The sequence below is a fragment of the Manihot esculenta genome, chromosome 3, assembly GCF_001659605.2.
Source record: "Manihot esculenta cultivar AM560-2 chromosome 3, M.esculenta_v8, whole genome shotgun sequence".
Taxonomy (NCBI): domain Eukaryota; kingdom Viridiplantae; phylum Streptophyta; class Magnoliopsida; order Malpighiales; family Euphorbiaceae; genus Manihot; species Manihot esculenta.
In genome coordinates, this window is record NC_035163.2 from 29,255,178 (window position 1) to 29,275,993 (window position 20,816).

At 31.5% G+C, this 20,816-nt stretch overlaps 4 protein-coding genes across 11 annotated transcripts; 3 read left to right on the forward strand and 1 right to left on the reverse strand.

Annotated features, from left to right (window-relative positions):
* Nucleotides 1–1,702: 1,702 nt before the first annotated feature.
* Nucleotides 1,703–4,401, forward strand: LOC110610286. Its single transcript, XM_021750140.2, has 5 exons — nt 1,703–1,938; nt 3,373–3,487; nt 3,610–3,699; nt 3,838–3,936; nt 4,036–4,401. Exons 1-5 carry the CDS (start codon nt 1,871–1,873, stop codon nt 4,135–4,137), a joined length of 474 nt encoding a protein of 157 aa, XP_021605832.1. The 5' UTR covers nt 1,703–1,870; the 3' UTR covers nt 4,138–4,401.
* A 1,969-nt stretch (nt 4,402–6,370) lies between these two features.
* Nucleotides 6,371–16,092, forward strand: LOC110610287 (actin-related protein 9). Of its 8 annotated transcripts, none has more exons than XR_002487183.2 (21): nt 6,371–6,614; nt 6,728–6,800; nt 6,944–7,053; nt 7,145–7,204; nt 7,324–7,389; nt 8,094–8,247; nt 9,131–9,339; nt 9,645–9,765; nt 10,328–10,392; nt 11,283–11,372; nt 11,537–11,587; nt 12,239–12,370; nt 13,313–13,402; nt 13,496–13,566; nt 13,682–13,881; nt 13,958–14,001; nt 14,073–14,122; nt 14,578–14,641; nt 14,735–14,780; nt 15,309–15,359; nt 15,470–15,554. XR_002487183.2 is itself a non-coding variant. In XM_021750144.2 (21 exons), exons 1-20 carry the CDS (start codon nt 6,612–6,614, stop codon nt 15,611–15,613), a joined length of 1,830 nt encoding a protein of 609 aa, XP_021605836.1. In that variant the 5' UTR covers nt 6,374–6,611; the 3' UTR covers nt 15,614–15,661; nt 15,759–16,092. The 8 variants fall into 8 exon arrangements, 6 of the variants coding, with proteins under 6 accessions (XP_021605836.1, XP_021605834.1, XP_021605835.1 ...); XM_021750144.2 differs by lacking the exon at nt 14,578–14,641 and adding an exon at nt 15,759–16,092 and having other exon boundaries at nt 6,374–6,614; nt 15,470–15,661; XM_021750142.2 differs by lacking the exon at nt 14,578–14,641 and adding an exon at nt 15,749–16,092 and having other exon boundaries at nt 6,374–6,614; nt 15,470–15,656.
* LOC110610289 (enoyl-CoA delta isomerase 2, peroxisomal) lies at nt 15,758–17,104 on the reverse strand. Its single transcript, XM_021750146.2, has one exon. It carries the CDS (start codon nt 17,052–17,054, stop codon nt 16,338–16,340), a length of 717 nt encoding a protein of 238 aa, XP_021605838.1. The 5' UTR covers nt 17,055–17,104; the 3' UTR covers nt 15,758–16,337.
* Nucleotides 17,105–18,800: 1,696 nt separating this feature from the next.
* On the forward strand, nt 18,801–20,816 carry LOC110611679 (uncharacterized protein At4g14450, chloroplastic-like). Its single transcript, XM_021752069.1, has 2 exons — nt 18,801–19,158; nt 20,797–20,816. The coding sequence occupies exons 1-2, from the start codon at nt 18,801–18,803 to the stop codon at nt 20,814–20,816; spliced, it is 378 nt and encodes a 125-aa protein (XP_021607761.1).

The following is a 20,816-nucleotide window of genomic DNA, read 5'->3' on the forward strand; positions in this document are numbered from 1 at the left end:
ACTAAATGAGAGAACCTGAAAATAATTTAAAAAAAATGCAAAAATAACAATAAAAATTAACTATTTGCTTCGGAGAAGACAGATTAAAATAAGATTTTTTTAAATATAGATTTTCTTAATTTTTATTATTTAAAAAAATATTTCTAAGATCTTTAGAAATTGAAAATTTTTTAAAATTTAAAAAAAAATCTAAAAATTTTATTTTTAAAAATTCATTTAAAAAAAAATATTTCAAAATTTTTAAACTTTAAAAAGCTTTTAATTACCTTAGAAAGAGGGTAAAAATTATAAAAATATGAAGGTTTGAGTATGGGAGTATCCATCTGAAAATTTTTTAAAGCATTTAAAGTTTATATAAAAAGCCAGAAATTTAAAATAAAAAAATTTAAATTGTATTATACTATAAAATATTCATCTCTATTATATTCTAAAAAATTGGAAAAAATTTATTCCAATATTTTGAAATTCAAAATTTTTGCAATAGATTGAAATTGATTAGAAATAAATTAAACAATATATTTTAGATGAGTTTGTTGAGATTTTTTCTCATTTTATTTATTATATTTCTGAATTGATTGTTTTTAAATTTTAATAAAATTTATATTTTTTATTAAAAAAACTGTTTTTGAAAAAATATAATTTAAATTTTTTATTTTGATATATATTTTAAATTAATTATATAAATATTTAAATATAATTAAAAGTGTAAACATATGATTTTTCAAAAAAAAAAAAGATAAAATGGTTAGTTTATATTCAAACTAGACGTGATAAGAAAAAAAAAAACACTTCATTAATCTCGATTATAAAAACTGATTTATTAAAAAAAGACAAAATTCGTCAATCATCGTTCTATTTATATTAAATTTTTAATGTCCAAATAAAAGTTAAATTCTATTAAATTTTATTGAATCAATAAAAATCATGGTTACTAAATATTAATCATAATTTAAAAAAAAATATATCATTTATTGCTATATATATATATTTTGTATTTTATTAAAATATAAATAGTGTTTGATTTAATATTTTTATCTTATTAATTAACTTATTAGCTTCCAAATAACTAATTATTATATTGAATAACATTTTACAAAAGACAGCTGATAATTTATTAATTATCTTTTTAATAAGCTATTTATATTTATTAATGATTAATTTTATATTTATATAAAATTTAAAATATATAAATAAATTATTTATAAATATAAATAATTATAAAATAACATATATACACATAAAAAATAAAATTCATTTTATTAATAATTATATTTATAAATTATATATATATTATATAATAAATTATTAATTATATATTTTAATAATAAATAATAATATATATTTTTACTTATTATTTTACATATAATAATAACGTTAAATATAACTTATTAAGTATTTTAGATATTTCAATTAAAATTATCAATTACTATCGATATTAAATATCAATTACGATTAAATAAAACATGTTGATATTTTAATTATATCTTAAAATTTAATAAATATTAAATTATTTTCAGTTTATTAGTCTATTTTAAAATAATATCTATCTATTTTACTAAATTATTTTTAAATTAATAAATTTAATTTTTTTATATATATTGAATAATGTGAAGAAATTAATTAATCTATTTTAATTAAAGATGGAATATCATTTTCTTGCCGTCTAACCCGTTATATTCCCTTTATACCCTTATAGATCAGTGGTATTGACTCATAAAGACTCAACGACCAACTACAGCCTTCCTCGATTCTGCTCTCGGGTCTCGAGCCTTGCCTTTCCTAATAAGGGAGGCGATTTAAGCTTTTGTTCCAAGAAAGGAGAGTGAGAGCCAGAGACCCAGATTTGAAAAACCCACCTCCACAGCCAGCAATGGGGTTCTTCTCTTTTCTCGGCAGAGTCCTCTTCGCTTCCCTCTTCATCCTCTCCGCTTGGCAAATGTATTTTACAACTATACCTTCTTTATCTTTTCCCTAAAAAAAGAAAAATCTATGTCTGGTTCTTTAGATCTATTCAATCGTAGTTTGTTTTCTTTTCTTAAGGATTCATACCTTTTTATAGCGGCCTTTACTTTTAGATCCGTGCATCCTGTTACCTGTATTGTTTTCTTTGTTCGTTTATGTTTTATTTTTTGGATAGAAGATGTGACCTGTGAGAGATTTGATGATAGGTTTTCTCTTGGCAATTTCGTAGTTGATTATGTTACTCTGTGTGCTCACTCTTGCATGTATTGGTTTGGTTGTAGGTGTTTACATCCATTTTTATTGCATCGAATTTAGATTTATCTGTGTACATGCCTGTACTGTTATTTCTTTTTGGGCAAACTCTTCAGCTATACTCAATTTTTTTGTGTGTGTGCTAATAGAATGAAACGCTGTTGAGGAATAAGGAGGAAAAGAGATTTGCTTCTTCTGTATGCCCAAGGAAAATTTTAGCCTTATTTTTTGAGAGCTTCATATGTGAAGTGAGTTTCAAGCACAGTTATTTGAGGTTGAAGCGATTCAATGTTTGTGGTTTCATGCTTTACTAAATAGTGGGTGTTAAATATATCTAAAACTTGAGCTATGTAGTTGTCCAGTATTATAACTGAAATGGACATCAATGAACTGTTCTTTTAGCTTTGGTAATTCATTCAATGGTCTGATTATTTAGGGTTATCAAATACCCCACAATCTGTTTTTTTTTTTAATTCGTGATTTGGTATAGCAAGTTATTGTCCATGTGTGTGTTAGTGTGCATAAGCAGGCACTATGGTGTATGTGTGTGTGGATAGAGAGAGATTACATAGTTAACTTTCAATATGAAGTTGAATCACAGTTGAATGAATTGCCTAAGATTTTATAATTTAGCATGAATAGTTTTAAGCAGGCCTGTATTAACTTTAAGACAAAACTAAAGAAGGGGCATTAAATTAACATCTGTGAGCAATTTGTTGTAAGAAATTTTCTCCATTGCTTTTACCAGTCGTTGTCCCTGTGTTGAAAGAAGGAAATGAGTGCTCTTAGCCTCTTAGTAGCCCTTGTGTATCTTGAAGCTAGATCTTACTACAAATATTGGTTTTTCTGATGTGTCTTAAGATGGGCAACATGGTACCCAATGATGGTTTATCTTATACTGTGCCTGAACGCCAAAGCTCAGCATCTTCTGATGGCTTATCTATAATTATGGTAAGCCTCAGTATTTAAATGGTAGTGTGCAATATTTTCTCAATTAGATGCTGATACAGGCTTCAGGTTTAAAATTGATGTGGTTTTTTTCATTGACATACCAAATTATAGAATAAATGTGTGTCGATGTGCCATCTTACTTTTACATTGTGACAATTCCAGAATAACAAGTGGATGACTCTGTTATTACTGTCATTTATGTTTCAGGTTCAATGAATTTGGAGAGGATGGTGGCCCTGCTGCAAAGGAGTTGATACCCAAGCTTGCTATTGTCAAAGGACACCTTTTGTCCAAATTGGGAGTTCGGTTGCCAGATATTGATGTGAGAACTCTTTACCTTAACGCCCTTCTTTGGCAAACCTTGCAAATTTATTTTATTTTATTTTTCTGGTATTCCATCTTGATTTGTATGTTTATTTCCTAATTTGATTGTATTCTATACAGCCTATAAGTATTGTTGCTGGCATTATTGTCCTAAAGGGTCTCGGAGGTTTTCTCTTTGTATTTGGCACCCCATTTGGTGCTTATCTCCTGGTACTATTTCCTCTCTTTTGGTTCTTTATTTGATTTTCCCTTAGAACGTTAAGAAGTTACTGCTAACTTTCACCTACCAGCGGATATGATTCATGTGGTAACTAATGAAATAATGTTCTACTTATTTGTTTGCTTCAGCTTCTCCACTTGGCCATTACCTCTCCAATCCTTTATGACTTCTATAATTATGGTCAGAATAAGCCTGAGTACTTCATTCTCTTGAATGAATTCTTGCAGGTACGTTTTGAACTTGTGAGAGTTGTTTAATTTGGCATCCTATTTCAAATTTTTGGGCATTTGCAAATCTCATTTATTTGTTTGATGATCTTTTGGCAGAGTGTTGCACTTTTTGGTGCATTGCTTTTCTTCATAGGGATGAAAAACTTGATTCCAAAGAGACAAATCAAGAAGAGGGCCCCCAAGGCAAAAGTGGGTTAAGGGTGTGAAGAAGCAACTTTGAAGAATGAATTGTCATAGCAGGTTCTGAAATTTTACTGGGTGTCGACTGGCTGCACATGTTGATATTTATAGATGTTGTTGAAGCTATTTATGCGACAACCAAATTTGTAGTTCTTTGTTCTTGGGGTTGTTAAGACTGATAGTCCTTATATTATCATTTCACAGCCTGAATGAGCACAGTATACGTTTCATTTTGTCTTAGTAGAATTTCTTTTTGAGCAAGAATTTTATGATTTTCATGAATTGGTGGTTTTCCTGTTTTGGCTCATCCTTATGGAGCTATGTTGTTTAACCTACAGTTGTTAATTATCACAGTATGCTAGTTGGTTGTAGAAAATGATTTTTTAAGGATTATAATCACACTAATAATTAGCCCAATTGACCTTAAAAGGTTAATATTTATGTATTTTAGTGATTTTATTTAAGTATTTTAATTTTGACAATTTAGTCTAGAAAGATAGTGTATTTTTAGTGATGGAATATTATTTATGATATATTTTTTATTATTAAATATGGATTTCATTTGATATATATAAATAAAGGATAATTAATATTAAAAAGTGAAATATTTATGTATTTTTAAAAAATTATTAAATTTTTTTAATTTTGATAATTTATTTTAAATTGAAAGATTTGATGGGAAAATAATTCTCAGTAAAAAAATAAGATTAAATTACATATTTAATCATAATTATATTTAATGAACATTAATAAATTTAATATTATATATAAATAATTTTATGTAAATTGTGAAGCTCATTCAAACTTTTGAAAGCTTAATCTTGTTTAGGAAAAAGTGAATTTATATTTGAATTTGAAATTTAATTTATATTAGTAATATTTGAATTTATTTTAAATTTATTAAAAAATAATTTAAATTATTCAAAAATTTGATTTATTATTATTCAAATAAATTTGAACAATTTAATTTTATATATTTTAATTAATAATATATATAAACAAATATTTTTTATTAATAATTTTTGTCTAAAATTTAAATATTTTTAAAAGATATTTAAATTTGAATTTTTTAAATAAAAATATATAAAAAATTTATAAATATGATTATAAAATATATTTTTTATATTAATTATTTATATAAACGAGTTCGAATAGTAAATATTTTATATATAAAATTTGAATTAATTAGGAATTGCGAGAAATATTATTTTTCTAAATATGAATTCATTTTAAATTATATTTAATTAAATTTTTAAATATCTTTCTAATTCACATGTAAACTATTTAAGCTTTGATGATTTTTTATAAATTATAATTATTTTTCTTATGATTTTTTAAGTAATTGACTACTAATAATCATTATTTTTAACTATAACAAAGAAAATAAATGAAATTAATCAAATTTAAGACTTCTTTCGCTTTTAATACTTGAGAAAAAAAAATCTATCAGCTCGTTTATCGACAATGATAATTTTTAAATTTATAATAATAGTGTTTATGTATCATACTGTATTAAAGCATATTAAAGTAAAAAAAAATATCTTATTGAAATAAATGAAATGAAGAAAAATTTCAACCCTTTGATATAACATCTTTGTAGATAATTTAGGAAATATATATAGTTTTATGTGTTTAATTTATAAATTTTAAATGTGGAATATGCATAAAAATAAGTAAAATTATAATTATTGTTAAAAGAACGGTAAAATACCATCTAAGAAAAATAATTAATTATATTTATAAATTTAATGTGATAATAAATATATTTGAATAAATTTAAAAATAGAGCAATAATCAAACCGAATCGAGTCTGAATTTTGATAAATTCAGACTCGATTAGAAAATAAATTTAAGAACTTGAGTTCGAACTCGAGCTCGACTCGCGTTTTATTTATAAATTTATGAGTCAACTCGCAAATCTAAACGAACCGAATACTGCTAAACTCAAACTCGACTCGTTTATTTAATTAATCTAAAAAGTGAATTCGAGTTCGACTCGTTTAGAAAACGATCCGAGTCCGATCGAGTTTGGCTCATTTTAAAAACAAGTCGAGACCGATGAAATTTTTATTAAATCGAATTTCGAATAATTTATGAATAGTTTAATTATTTATACCCTATCGGAAAAGCATCGGTTGTACTCCCAATTCTCTCGAACTCTAATTTTCAAAAAATAATTATATTAATATGCTAAATTGGTAATATCTTCTTAATGAAAAAAGAAGTAAAATTATCTTCAAACTTTCTCCGTTGGAAAATCTCTTCGATTTTTGTTGTGAAAGACTTGAAAATTTTGCGTTTGCCTCCAAATCTAGGCTTGGGGTTGCTTTCGATCGACGTCGTTGGAGAAGAACGCTACGACATCGTTTCAGACTTCAATAAAATTTTCTGTATGGATATCGCGAAAAAGTAGAAGAACAAAACAGGAGGGGAAGGGAAAACGTTAATTCAGCGACCACAGCAACTTCCTCTCGGAGCTCTGCTTCACCGACATGGTACCTAGCGCCCATCAACACCACCGCTTCCTCAACTCCGTTTTCTCTCTTTCTCCACTCAATCGAGTAAATATCTTCCTTTTAGTTTAATTTTTCATTTATGTTTCCGGCAGGAATACTTGAAGACGGCGGTGCCTTCACAGCTACTCGCAGAGCGAGGCTCCAATCTAGTTGTCATTAACCCTGGTAATATTGTACCACTACTTGCTCTGCTACTTCGATTTATATACTAGCTTATTTAATTTTACCAACTGGAATTTTCAGAAAACAAACAAAATGAATGAAAAATGATATTATTTTTTTTTTAAATTTTTTACTGTGATGCTCAGGGTCTGCAAATGTCAGAATAGGCCTTGCACACCAGGACACTCCCTTCAATATCCCTCACTGCATTGCTCGCTATACTAATCAATTTCCCAAACTGAATGTTAAAGATCAGGTTTAAGACTTCATTTTTTTAAATTTATTTTTTAAGTGATGTTTGCCAGGCTTTTCTTAGATATTTACTTCTCTTCCCCCCTCTCCTCCAGATGCTGAATATTCAGGTCACAACAGCTCAGCACATGGATCGTGAGAAGGCATACGATATTGTGAGTCATAAAATTTTCATTTTGTTTCATTATCTCAATATTTGCTGAAAACTTTATTGTACATTAAGTGTTTGATTGATGAAGTTTCTTTCTTTCCTTTTCCCACCATTGTCTTGAAGATTGCTTCATTACTGAAGATCCCTTTTCTGGATGAAGAGACTGCCAACAATTCTTTTCCGCGCAAGGTATGTTGAAATGATTACTTCTGCATTTCCTTCGTGCTAATTTAGATTTCTTTATTTGTTTCAGTGAATAGGATTAGCAACAATGCTTCTTCTTTGTTATTGTAATATAGTATGAAAGCATTCAACTTGCGTGCTTAATGATTATTGAAATTTGCAAGCAATTCTTTGTTTGTTGCTCATGTGGGATTTGGTGGCTTGGTGAGAACCCCCTATCTATGGGCAGGTACGAACTGTCGATGCACTATTTTTGAATGTAAGCAAGCTTGGTGCTTCTATACAATATTCTCTTAAAGCATAGTTGTAATTGCTTTCCTGATTGTTTGCTGAGCCTTTACTTAACAATGCCTCATTCTATTGTGAGCATACATTTTGAAATTCATTCTCTACTGAAGCCTGAAAAGAATATAGAATGGAAAGCATTGACTTAAATAGCTGTATAATGACTTGTCTCTTAAAGAATAGGCACCTGACACTTTCACAGTTTACACCTTACACTTAAAGTTTTATGTCTGCTTCTTGGTTTATTTGGGAGTTCCCTGTTATAGGTAGTATCTCTGACCCTTTTGGTCATTAGATGATTTTGTTCCTTGCCACCCCTTTCTTTTAGTACTCGCTTCTGGCATAAAAGTCTAAAACATATTTGTAGTCAAATCGTAGAACAATTATTTAGGAGCTACAAGTTACAAGGGAGTGCATATATGCAGCTTGGTTACTGGTTTATGATCAAGTACAAAACCATTGAGGTTATTCTGCAGATAGGACGTATCGATGGACATAATACACAGAGTGGCAGAAAGGATTTAGCTTTTACATGGGCTAATGTATATGAGCCAGAAACCAACTCTTCTTTGGCATCAGGTAATAAGACAAAAATTTTACTCTTGTTACTGTAGTTGGTTGTTACAAGCACTACAAGCTGGCTTTTAGTTTATATGGGTTCAGATGTATCAATCTTTATGATCTTCTTTTGGTGGGTACCTCATTGAAGATAGTGAGCATATACCCTTTCTAATTCCTTCAAAAATTGTAATTTAATGTGTTTTCATCTAGTGTTACTGCCCAATTTTTTCTGATATAAATTTTCCGGTATTCAGGTTGGTGATAGCTTCGCAACTCTATGTTTAATCAGTTAGGAATTGCATTAATATATTGCATTGTTGAGGCATATCATGGGAAGCAATGTCTAGTTTGGGGTCTGAAGATTCTAGTTCACATAAAAATGAAAGTATTTGCTCATTATTTGTGCTTTTATTAGTATTTTCAATATTCATCATAAGATTTTGTAATATGGGGTAATTTATGCAAGTAGAAGTATATTACAGTGCATGTTTTGTGTAGTGCAGGATTTACACATACTGATGGACATGTTTGCTGAGTAGGTAGATTACTTTTAGATAGTTTAGCTGACATCATTGTTGGCGATGGTGTAACCAAACATGGATTCCATCTTCCGTGCTGTGAGCAAATTAGGGATCATTAACATTGCCTGACAGAGTGAAATGGAGCCAAGCTGTATATAACAACATCCCTTAAAAAGAACTCAGTGATTGTGATAATGCCGCCTTTAAAATGGATGCTTTTGATGCATAGATTGTACTTATGTGTTCTTTATGCCTTTTTCCCCAGAATGCCGTCATTTTGATATGCCACTGAACTGATTCTTTGAGATTTCCAACTATGTTCACTTTGGATTTATTGGTATATCCCTAAGTGATGCATATTCCCCATATTCCTTATGCAGAAAGCCCAACAATTGAAAGTCATATTGGTGAGGCCTCGGAGATACATGAAAGTACAGATGCTAAGGAGCCTACAATGAGTGAGCGTAAATACAGAGGTTTCATCTGTGGTGAGGAAGCACTAAGAATACCCCCCACAGAGCCATATTGCTTACATCGCCCTATTCGCAGAGGACACTTGAACATTTCACAACATTATCCCATGCAGCAGGTGTTGTGTTTAATCATATTTTGCTACCACTGATCATCAATAATTTCACTTATATGTGTCTTTCCACTAGGAGGAGAAAGATATACTGGTTATCCACTTAGTTTACCATACATTGTATGGTGCTACTGCATTTGTTTTGATTCTAAAAAAATTAATGTCGATATCTTAATAGAAAATGCCTCATCAGCAGTCAGCACAATATGGGTCAGGCATAAATTGATTATGTTATGTTCTAAAGTTCAAGCAAAACATGTATGATGAGGCTTTAAATTATGATTGTACATAATGACTTTCTTATTTCTTAGGTTGTTGAGGATCTTCATACTATTTGGGATTGGATTTTGGTAGAGAAATTGCATATCCCTCAATCAGAAAGAAACCTGTATTCGGCCATACTCGTTTTGCCAGAAACATTTGACAACCGTGGTAATTATTTGTTGATAATATTGTCTTTATAAACCCTGATATCTTCCAGTGGTGAAATCTAGTTTGTTATTTTCGTTATGGCCCTTAGGGAGTAAAGTATTTGAACCACATTTGAAATCTATTGAAGCTGCACCTTTGATCCAAGTTCAAGACTTTCTGCACAAAAAGGAAAAAGGGGGTAAAGGCAAGGGGAAAAAAAAAATTAATGTCTAAAATTTGTGTTAGTTCTGGTTGCACATAACAAAACATTGTTTGTGGCTGATCCACCGTGCATTCTTCAAGGGTTTATTTATGCCAAAGTAGAATATAAAAATTTGGAATACCTGTCTTGCATTTGTCTTTTTCCTCCCTCATACATTGGGGTGTCATAAATGCTCCTTTGCTTGTTTGGTGAACAGTTCATGGATTATATTTGGTTATTTTGTTGCTGTATAAAATGTTTAAGGATCTTATTCTTTTGCCTCCTTGGTAATGGCCATATTCAGATATTTGGGGAAAACAATTATCTTGGGATATAATTTGGTGAATCTTCTAATTTTCTTTCGCTATTTGTTCTAAGCAGAAATAAAAGAAATGATATCCATAGTACTACGAGATCTATGCTTTAGTTCAGCGGTAGTACACCAGGTTAGAAGCCTTTTCTTTCGCCTCTCTCTCTTATCTCTCACTTTTTTTAATGATTCAGCTGGTATTTTAATTTTTTTTTTAATGACAACATCTTAATTTGGTTGTGTGGTGAAGAATACCTAAGCATCAAATAGTTTTTAAAATTATGTGCATACTTCTGGTATTTCCTTTGGTTCTGTCAAAAGGCATCAAATATTTTTGTTAGTAGACTTAAGGCCTCAATTTTGATTGCAGATTTTAATTAATACGAATCTTTAAAGTTAGGCCAATATTGACAAAAGAAGGAACAGCTGTAATGAATATAAAATATGCCTTTTTTTTTTCACAACAAAAAAATCAACGCGTGTATTGAAACCTCAAATTGCCCCAATATCGTGCATTCTAATGATTTATCCAAAATTTTGAATCCTTAGTAGTCTGTGAAGAACCGAATATGTTGTCTGTCTGACATAATTAGAAAAAACTCAATTATTGGAGGGTTTGAGCTTTAGCCCTTCAAGTATAATTGGCTCCTTTAAGCCTCCAACGTTGTGACATTAAGCAATTGGGTGCCATTACTAACATAGTTGGTATTTGTGTATCACACGCCACAAATACTGATGCTTGTCAATAATTTACTGAGTGACAATTTTAACCCTTTGTTTTACTCTTTGTATGCCCATACATGTATTTGTTTTGCTTGCATTTATGTGTATATTGTTGTTTTCCAGTTTCAGTCTGTTTCATCCTTAGTTTGAGACTAATAACAGATATACCAGTACAGATTGCACCTGAGAATGATTCAATTATTAATTTTTCTCTATTCACTGCTTTAGGTGGTCTTCTTTATTGATATGCCTCTTTTCATCATATTTGATTATGATGATCATTTTCTGAAATGATTGCCACAGGAAGGCCTTGCTGCAGTTTTTGGGAATGGGTTATCGATGGCATGCATTGTAAATATTGGTGCTCAGATGACATCTGTTATTTGCGTTGAGGTAATTGCACTTATATAATAATTTTTTACTACTTAAACCTTCCAGACTTTGCCTGAGGTGGTTGTTGTAGCTACTAGTTTCGTAATTAGAACATACAATGCTTTAAGTACAGATGCCAAAGCAACTCTTATGAGAAACAACTACATTTCCATTTTGATTTTCAGGATGGAGTAGCTATACCCAATACAGAAAAGACTTTGCCCTTTGGTGGAGAGGTGTGGATTCTGTTTACGTTTTTTAATTTATTAATGAACCAATATGCCTGTTTCTGAGGTTCATTGTGGAAGGAAATTACTGCAACTTAAATTCTTCCATAGCCTTAATGTTTCCTCAAAAACCAAACATTTATCTTCATGAATTTTACATATTGTCAATAAGAACTTCTATAAAATGAATAGAATACAAAGGATGGAATAAATTAATATAACATGAAATGTGTTAAAGTAAGGGAAATTAATGTACTTTTTTCCTTCTTGAGATGGATTTGGACAACTGTGTTAAAGACTTAAAGTGATGCTTAAGCATTTGCCCAAACAAAGGAGAAGGAAAATAGACTGCCCTCAGAAAATGTAAGGGATTTTCAAGAACCTGATGATACTGCTTACACGCTCATTGTTTGAACTAATTGTGCCATTCTGCTAGGTGGAATAAGTCTATTGAGAATATTTTTGCATCATAATACTAAAACTAGATGAAAATCATCATGAACTATAATTTTCATAATTTGCATTAGAGGTTTTTTTGAAGTTCTCTAGTTGTGTGGACATTTTCTTTTTCTTACTATCTTATCCTTGGGAAGTTTGCTTGAACTTCTTTTTGCGTTGATAATAGTTTGCGTGGACTAGTTAAATTTTTACGCTTATCAGGATATATCCAGATGCCTACTCTGGACTCAGAGGCATCATCAGACATGGCCTCAAATTAGAACTGACATTTTGACAAAGCCTATTGATCTGCTGATGCTCAACAGACTAAGGGAGTCCTATTGTGAGATCAAGGTGACCTTTTTTCTCTTTTCCAAATAAACTTTTTCTGTGAATTGATTATGCTACTGCAAGCATATTAGAGTTGTCCTATTATTTATTTTGTGTCCATGGTTGCTTCAGAAGAAAAGTCTTGTTTGATTCCTGGCCCTCGTAGAAATGTGTAGCAGCCGGACTGTGTAAATTAAAATGGAAATGAGTATCATCAACAACATGGAGATTAGTGCATCCTACCATGCACATACTTGCAATAAATCTCATATGGTTTATGATGTGATATTGAAAGAAGTTTCAGTAAATAACTTTAGTAAAAGGAGGTAACTGAAAAAAATAGTGTGCTTGGACTTATGGCTATCAACAATAATGGTGTTATGTGATTGCCATTATGAAAAATTGATATTGGTTGTGACCTAAAATTACAGAATGTGATGTTTCAAAGGAAAAAGCCACATTTGGTATTAATATATAGAAAAAGATGCTCAAACTGAGTACTTAACCATCATATGAAGGTAGCAATCATCCATTCCAACTTTTACATATTTCATGATTTGATGGCGGTAAAAAGAAAAGTTATGCAGAATGAAACACATTATATCAACTTCAAAGATAAACATAGGTTATAACTTAGAAGCTGTTTGAACAGTAATACTGTTCAGAATTACAAATCAACTTCTTATCTAATTTATTATTGACTGGGAACTTACATTTACAATAGAAGTAGGCTTAAAAATCTGTTACAATTTCAGCAGAATGACGGATAATAATTCAAAAAGACTTTTTTCCTACGAGATATATCTGCACCACAATAGTTAGAGGCTCTGCCAAAACCCATAACTGCAGATTGATCATGATGATTCAAAACCTTTACAGTTGTACTGGATAATGACCCCTTGAATCATGTTGCTGTTATGAACTCTTTGAACTGTCTCATTTTTTCTGTAATTTACTTTTGTACAGGAGGGAGAGGTTGATGCTGTAGCTGTAGTTCACTCTTATGAGGAGGGTGTACCAGTTGGATCCCATAGGACTAGGTTAACTGCTCTTAATGTATGTCTATTATGATGAAAAATATCTAAATTATCATCTTCCTAGGGTTGCTTGGCTGAGCAGAACTATATTATTGATGGTTCTTTCAAACAGGTACCACCTATGGGTCTGTTCTACCCAATGCTTTTGGTTCCAGATGTATATTCTCCTCCACCTCGTTCTTGGTAGGAATATTATTAATTTTCTTGCAATGAGCAAACCTTCTTTCCAGTTATCATTGCAATGAAAAATAGTAATCAGTAATTATTCATTAGTGCATTTGATACTGTATGTCACCAGGTTCCATGATTACGATGATATGCTGGAAGATACATGGCATATAGAATACCCCAGAAGACCTGATATATCAGATGGTCTATTTCCTGGAGTCAATGTTGGATTACCCACGTGGGATAGCTACCCAGTTCTCCTTTCTAAGCCAAACAAAGAGGAGAAGGTTGGTCTTGCAGAGGCTATTACCAGCAGCATTCTTTCAACAGGTAAGATGCACATAATTCTTCCTCTGTCTTGCTTTGAACTGTTTGATAATTATATGATTTGGTTTTATTTTGACAGGTCGTATCGATCTCAAGAGAAAATTGTTTTGTAGCATACAATTGGTAAGTCTGCATGAGATTTATGTTCTTAAACTTCTTCTAGATTGAAAGATTGACATAGGTTTGTGTTCTAGATTGGAGGAGTGGCTTTGACACCTGGTCTTACTCCTGCAGTGGAGGAGAGGTTGGTTTCATTTTGATTGTAGAAGTAGAGCATGTAATTTTGAACTTTGTATATTTGATTTCCCAAGACTAACATGCTTCAAGATCACCCATAATAAGTCCAATAAGAGGAGACACATTATATCAGGTACTGATTATTCCTTTGGCGTGTGGTTTTTCTTGATAATTGGGAAGACTCTTGTTATCAAGCCCTGCCACTTCCCCACCCCCCCCACCCCCCACCCCCTTCAAAAAAATAAATAAATAATCATTTGCCAGCACCATATGCCCCACACTGTCCCGAACCAATTTAACTTTGATGGAATGATAACATTTGAGAATAGACAAGTCTTTAAGTATTGGGTGAAAAACACTTTGGAATTCAATTTCCATCAGGATTCTCTAATATCAGAAATGAATAACAATTATCATTCTATTCTATACCTCTTTTTTCTAAATCTTTTTCATTATAATCAGAAATGAACAACAATTGCGTCAGAAAAATGTCCTTTTAAAACAATTGTCAAGAGATGTCAGTCAGGTGCTGCTTACAAGACCATGGTTTGATTCAGGTCATGAAATAGAAGTTAACAACTGTTTTTGCCCTTACTTATCTTCTCCTTCCTTATTGCAGAGTTTTACATGCAATCCCTTCTAATGAAGCAATTGATACAGTTGAGGTTAGTTACAATATATTTTTCATCTTTAGGATAAGCCTAACGTTTCTTCGATTCCCTATGTAAACCAAAGGTTATGCTTGCAAAGAAAACAAAGCACCTTACCACGTCACTGAATATGTGGACAAAAATTTTTACATACAACGCTTGTGGCCATCCACGTCTATATATCATAGATTATACTCTATAATTTTAAATTTTATAGCTTTTCTTTTTCACAAATAATTCCAAGGAGTTGCAAATTTATTTGCAGTATTTAGTTGACTGATTCACCAATGAGTTCATCTTTATTTAATAACTAACGGTTATTATGGTCTGGTAAATAAATATTACAGTTGAATAGTCAACTTTCTTGAGAGCTGCTATTTTACTCGCAGAAATATGATTTTATCAATGCTTATGGCACACAAAAATATTGTTGTCTCATGTGCGTCAAGGATTACTGTGATACAACTTGTATAATCTGTGTTATTTTATTTGCTTTTAAGTTGTGGATACCAGTCACTGATTTCACCCGGCCTTCACGTATAGGTTCTGCAGTCGAGAACAAATCCAAACTTTGTGTCCTGGAAAGGTGGAGCAGTAAGTCTAGCAATCACGACTTTTACGTTTACATCTTTTCATTTATCTTGTGAGTGTTATGCATTGATGGATAACATGGCATTTCATGTCACCTGTGTTGTTGATGTCAGATCCTTGGAATTCTTGATTTTGGTCGAGACGCTTGGATATATAGGGAAGACTGGATTCGCAATGGGATTCACGTTGGCAGTGGCAGAAAATATAGGGACTCATACTATCTTCAAGCACAAGCAATGTGTTATATAAATTCTTAAAGAGACTAGTAGTAGCTCCCGTTTTAGGATTTGCAACTTTTTGGTAAGGCAAGATCTAATTCTAATTTAAGCTTTAAAATTTCTAAAAGCTGATAGGGGGAAGCATACATGATCATTTGGACGGCTCTATTTTTGTTTTGGACAGGTGATTAGAATGCTCAAAATGTGTTACTCCTTCAATAGTGGCATGCGCAAACATGTGCAAGAGACTTGCATATTACGCTTGAGGCGACAAAGCAACTTTGGCTTTTTATTTGTGCAGCTGCTAAATGGCAACTTCTGTTCACATTCTTGTTTGTAGAAGACCAAATTTCTGGGTTAACTTGATCGTAATTGCAAAAGATACTATCAGATTGTAGCCTTTTTTACTTTCTTATCTTTGTTCCACAGCTATGGATCTTGGGTGTGAATTTTAACTAATATTTGGGTTCAGTCTGGAGATTTATGGCAAATGAAAGTGTATCACTGTTAACCTGCGAGATGATTTGGATAATTGCTTGCAATTCTACTCTGACCGTAATCCTCAGCGTGAAGACTTGACGCAGGAACCTGTCAGACGTGTACAGGATCGTAGGCCATGAAGATTTAACTATTGATTACATTCTTGAAAGAGGAAGGAAGAAAGGATTCTGTGATTAACTGTAGTTTTATTTGTCGGTGATCTCTACAGCATGGGCAAACAATGTTCCAAATTGTATAATGTATTTTGGCTCCGGCTTAATATTTAAAGTTTAGCTGCAATGTTCCCTTCACCCAATCCCAGCACGCCACATAGATCCGGGAATAAGCTCATTCTTATTTCCTTGTAGGCGTCGCCATTCCATTTCCTTGATGCCAAATCCTCCCCCAGGTGCATCGCAGCCTCAGCCAAGCTTCCTTCACTATTGCAGGCCGCATCTACGATACCCATCCTCACTGCTTCCATTCCTTTCACCTTGCCACCTCTCAGGAGGACATCCCGTCGAGCGGTAACCGAGTGGAGTTTAGCTCGGAACAGAGCCGCGAAATAATCTGCCAACGGAAGCCCTAAGTCAACCTCGCTCATATACAACACGCCTTTATCACTTCTCATGAGGATGTAGTCATGGCACAAAGCCAACAAAAATCCAGCTGCAGCGGCGTGGCCCTGGATGGCTGCCACCGTGGGCATAGGGAGGGATATCATCTCGGCAACTACCGGCTTGAAGGAGACCGTCATGTGGCGTAGGCGTTCCACGGCTTTAGTACTGGAGCCAGTGGCTTTAGCCCAAGCGAGATCGAAGCCATTGGAGAAGAACTTGCCTTGGGATGTGGTGACAAGGACTGAGCCCCGAGTAGCTTTCGACTTGACTTCCCGGAGAGCAGAGAGGACGGAATCAATGAGGTCAGGGCTAAGGCGATGCTCGCCGTGGCCAGTCAACGTCAAAATGAAGATATTGCCTCGATTCTCTAATGTGCACATTGCGGCTGACGGTATAAGGAGCCGATCTTACATGGAACGCACAAGTCAATCTTACAACTACAAAGTGGCTTTAAAAAGAAAAAGAAATTATTTAAACAGGCTTTCTGCTAAATATATAACTAACTTATCATTTTATATGAAGCATGCTTTGATGAGCAAGTTCCGATTTGATGCTGAGAAGAAATCGAAGGAGTATTCAAATTAAGTTAATTTTCAAATCTCCTAGAATGCTTGGACAGGATTTGGAGCATTGTGCTGAGCCTGTAGACTTGTTTTTTGGACTTTGTGGAGATTCCATTGTGAAGGAGATGAATAATTCCTGCAGTAGAGGAGCTGCCATGTATGGGACAAAAGCCAACAGTTAATTTTAGAACATTCCTTGTTAAGGTTAGATTATGCTATGATTCTATACACTCTTCAACTTGCAAATTACTTCAAATAATTTTTCAAAAGCCTATATGCTGAATGCGTCAAATTTTGACCAAAAAATTGAAACCCATTATTCTACAAATTGAGTTTTACTAATTGATTGCATGTATGCCGGATTGGTAAATGTTATATGTTAAAATCAAACTAATAGTCATTGGTGATAGAATTGATTATTAACCGGTTAGAATAAAAAAGACGAATCTATATAAAAATAGCTTAAAAATCATTATATTAAATGTTTATATAAATTCATAGGTTTATTATATGTTTTTATTGAACTCTATACATATTTTAATCTAATTATTATTCATGATTCAAAAACCTAATAGTTGTGTGAATTGACTTGTCTATTTTACTGCCTCCTTGATGATTTGGTTTCTCATTAATGAATTTTATTGTTTTCATCTAAGTCCACCTCCAATACTACGTTTAAAATTATTTTTAATTATATGCACTATTTTTAACACTAAAACAATATTATTTTTATATTTTTTTACCTTCTTAATATTATATCATTTATTTTACTTTAACTTCATTTATTCATTTCATTCAAAATTTTATATTTTTATTTAATATTTAAATATTTAATTATATTAGAATTCAATAAAACAATATATGTATTCTATATAATATATTATAAATAAAATAATTTATTATACATACTATTTATAATTGACAATATATTAATTTAAATTAAATTTTTATAATTATAAAAAATAAAATAAAAATATAATATATTAAAAAGTTTTAAATATTTAAATAATAAAGAAACACTTTTTTGAAAAATTATAAAAATTTTAGATTATATTACAAATTAATAAAAAAAAATAATTAAAAAAATTAAGTATATTACAGTAACGTGACACTATACCAATACACCAAATTGATCTTGAATTACAGAGCTACTTTAAAAGATCAATTTCAATGCTAAAATAGAATTTAAAATAATAATAATTCTGCTAAGCTCTATTTACAGTCATCCATAATTCCAAACACCAAAAAACATAATAATAATAATAATAATAATAATAATAATAATAATAATAATAATAATAATAATAATAATAATAATAATAATAATAGCAGAAAAAGCAGGGGATCCGTAATACACGTATTTGACGGTAAATTAAAATAAATAAATAAATAAAAAACAAAAAGGAGCCGAGCCGAGCCGAGCCGTGAGACAGCTATTTTTTTACTGGCTGCCCTTGTTTACATATCGCCCTCTCCTTGCTTTTCCTCACCATTTCTCTTCACACAATCAAAATTTCTAGAAATATTTATACCTCTGCTCTATTCCACTTCTTTACAATTTACATGGCCGACATCTCCAGGAGCAGTAGCTCCTCCGCTACCCCTTCTGCCCCTCAGCGCAGCCGTCTTCAGAGGCGGCGACCGGCGTCCTTGCAGATCTATCCCCCTGTGTCTTCACGTTGGAACGCAGCCATCCCTCTTCTCTCTCCGCTTTTAACTTCACCTACCGTGATTGCTGAAATGACATCGCGGGAGGAGAAACAACAGCCGTCGCAGCATCGGAATCAGGAAACGGATCCGGAGAAGGCTGATGCTTCTTTTTCATTCAATAAGTGGGATCATCCGGCATCTCCTAACTGCCACGAGATCGAGACGCCTTCATTGGCCCCCAAGTTTTGTCTCGCCTGTATAGACGTGGAATGTAAGGGGTTTTCAATATAATTACATTTTTAGGGTTTTTTATTTTTTAGATTTCCTAATGCTGAAAAGTTAACAAACTTGACAATTGTATACATACAAAATTTGAATTATATGCTAATATACTCGATGCTAACCTTTTTTTTTTCTTCGGAATTAAATCAATGTTCCTATTTCTGTCTTTTGAATTCTGCTAAATTATGTTGATGGTTTGATTACCAAATTGGAAGGTTAGGTTAATGATGATGATAAAAACTGAAATGAAAAGGAAATGATCATTCATGTTCAGAGAATTATTTGGTTTCAAATTGATATCAAATCATCATCCTAATGATTTTGCATTAAAATTGCAATAATTGTTAGGATAATCCAATTTATTAATATTAATTGCTTTTGCACAGAGAGAGACCTTCTAACATTATTGAATATTTTGGAATTGGGAGTCAACAATAATATTGATAGTAATTAATTAATTTGACCGGAAGCCATAATACCATATTTTGAGATTTCTATAATAATAGAAAAATAAATAAAGAAGTATAAAATATGTATAACTAATCAAAGACTTGAATCCAATTTTATTTTTTAAAAATTTTCTAATTTCACTTTGAAAAACATTTTAATCTCAATGTTCTTTTACAATAATTATAAAAATTTTACAATAATAAATTAAGTGAATCAATTTACCCATTTTATTTTTTTTTTAAATTTAAATAATACAATTAAAATTATATAGACTAAATAATGTAAATATTCAAAATAGGTTAATAAATTGTTTAATAAAATAATTAAAGAAATTAAATTTATAAAATACAAAAATATAAGGTTTTTTTTAAGTGGGGAAAGTTGAGAGCTAACTAAAATTCTCATGAGAAGGAAAGAGAAAAATTATATAGATAAGATGGGAAGAGGGGAGAGGAGACAGAAGTTGTCATAATTCAAAGGATAAAGATTATGATCTGCGAGTATGAAGAAAATTTACATTCCATGATGTAAAATTTGATTAGATTGTCAAATTACAGAATCACACGCCACCCATTATTGAAACGCAATTCCACATCACTCGCTCACAGTTGGAGCCTTGTCTTTTCTTTTTATACAGCTTTTTCTCACTTAAGTTTGTCCGACTTATATCTCTTTCAGGTCCTATTAAATTAATTCCATCATCAAATATTTATCTCATAACATTAAAAATAAATAAATGATTAATATTATCAAATTAATGAAGAAGGATATTTAAGCCATATAAAGATATGACTGAACTCCGACAAGAATTTTCATTCTAATTACCTAAAAGAAAAATGATTAATAAGCAGAGACATAACTGTCCAGACCCAACTGAATTTTGCAGGGCAGGACCAGAGGCGTGACGTAATTTAATCATATGGGCCCAATTGTAATATCAAGAACATCTCGCCTGTGCAAAAACCCCACGCCGAAAGCTTATAACTGACAATTTCATAATCAGTCATTGTTTATCAACCCATGCCTTGGTTAAGTCCTACAAAACCATCCCCCAATCGGCTTCTTCCTCTCATTGAAAATGACTGCACTTATTTCTTATGATTTTACATTATCCCAAAAAGAAAAGGTGGAGATAATACTGTTGGGTACTAATTAATGAAGCTTCTTGGTTTGGCAGGGAAAAAGATATGGAAGTGA

Coding starts and splice junctions, on each gene's coding strand:
- LOC110611679 (XM_021752069.1), top strand. CDS start 18,801: ATGGCCGACATCTCCAGGAGCAGTAGCTCCTCCGCTACCCCTTCTGCC. Junction 19,159..20,796: donor CGCCTGTATAGACGTGGAAT/GTAAGGGGTTTT, acceptor TTGGTTTGGCAG/GGAAAAAGATATGGAAGTGA.
- LOC110610287 (XM_021750141.2), top strand. Junction 9,340..9,644: donor AACATTATCCCATGCAGCAG/GTGTTGTGTTTA, acceptor CTTATTTCTTAG/GTTGTTGAGGATCTTCATAC. Junction 15,360..15,469: donor TGTCCTGGAAAGGTGGAGCA/GTAAGTCTAGCA, acceptor TGTTGATGTCAG/ATCCTTGGAATTCTTGATTT.
- LOC110610289 (XM_021750146.2), bottom strand. CDS start 17,054: ATGTGCACATTAGAGAATCGAGGCAATATCTTCATTTTGACGTTGACT.
- LOC110610286 (XM_021750140.2), top strand. CDS start 1,871: ATGGGGTTCTTCTCTTTTCTCGGCAGAGTCCTCTTCGCTTCCCTCTTC. Junction 3,700..3,837: donor CATTTGGTGCTTATCTCCTG/GTACTATTTCCT, acceptor TGTTTGCTTCAG/CTTCTCCACTTGGCCATTAC. Junction 3,937..4,035: donor TCTTGAATGAATTCTTGCAG/GTACGTTTTGAA, acceptor ATCTTTTGGCAG/AGTGTTGCACTTTTTGGTGC.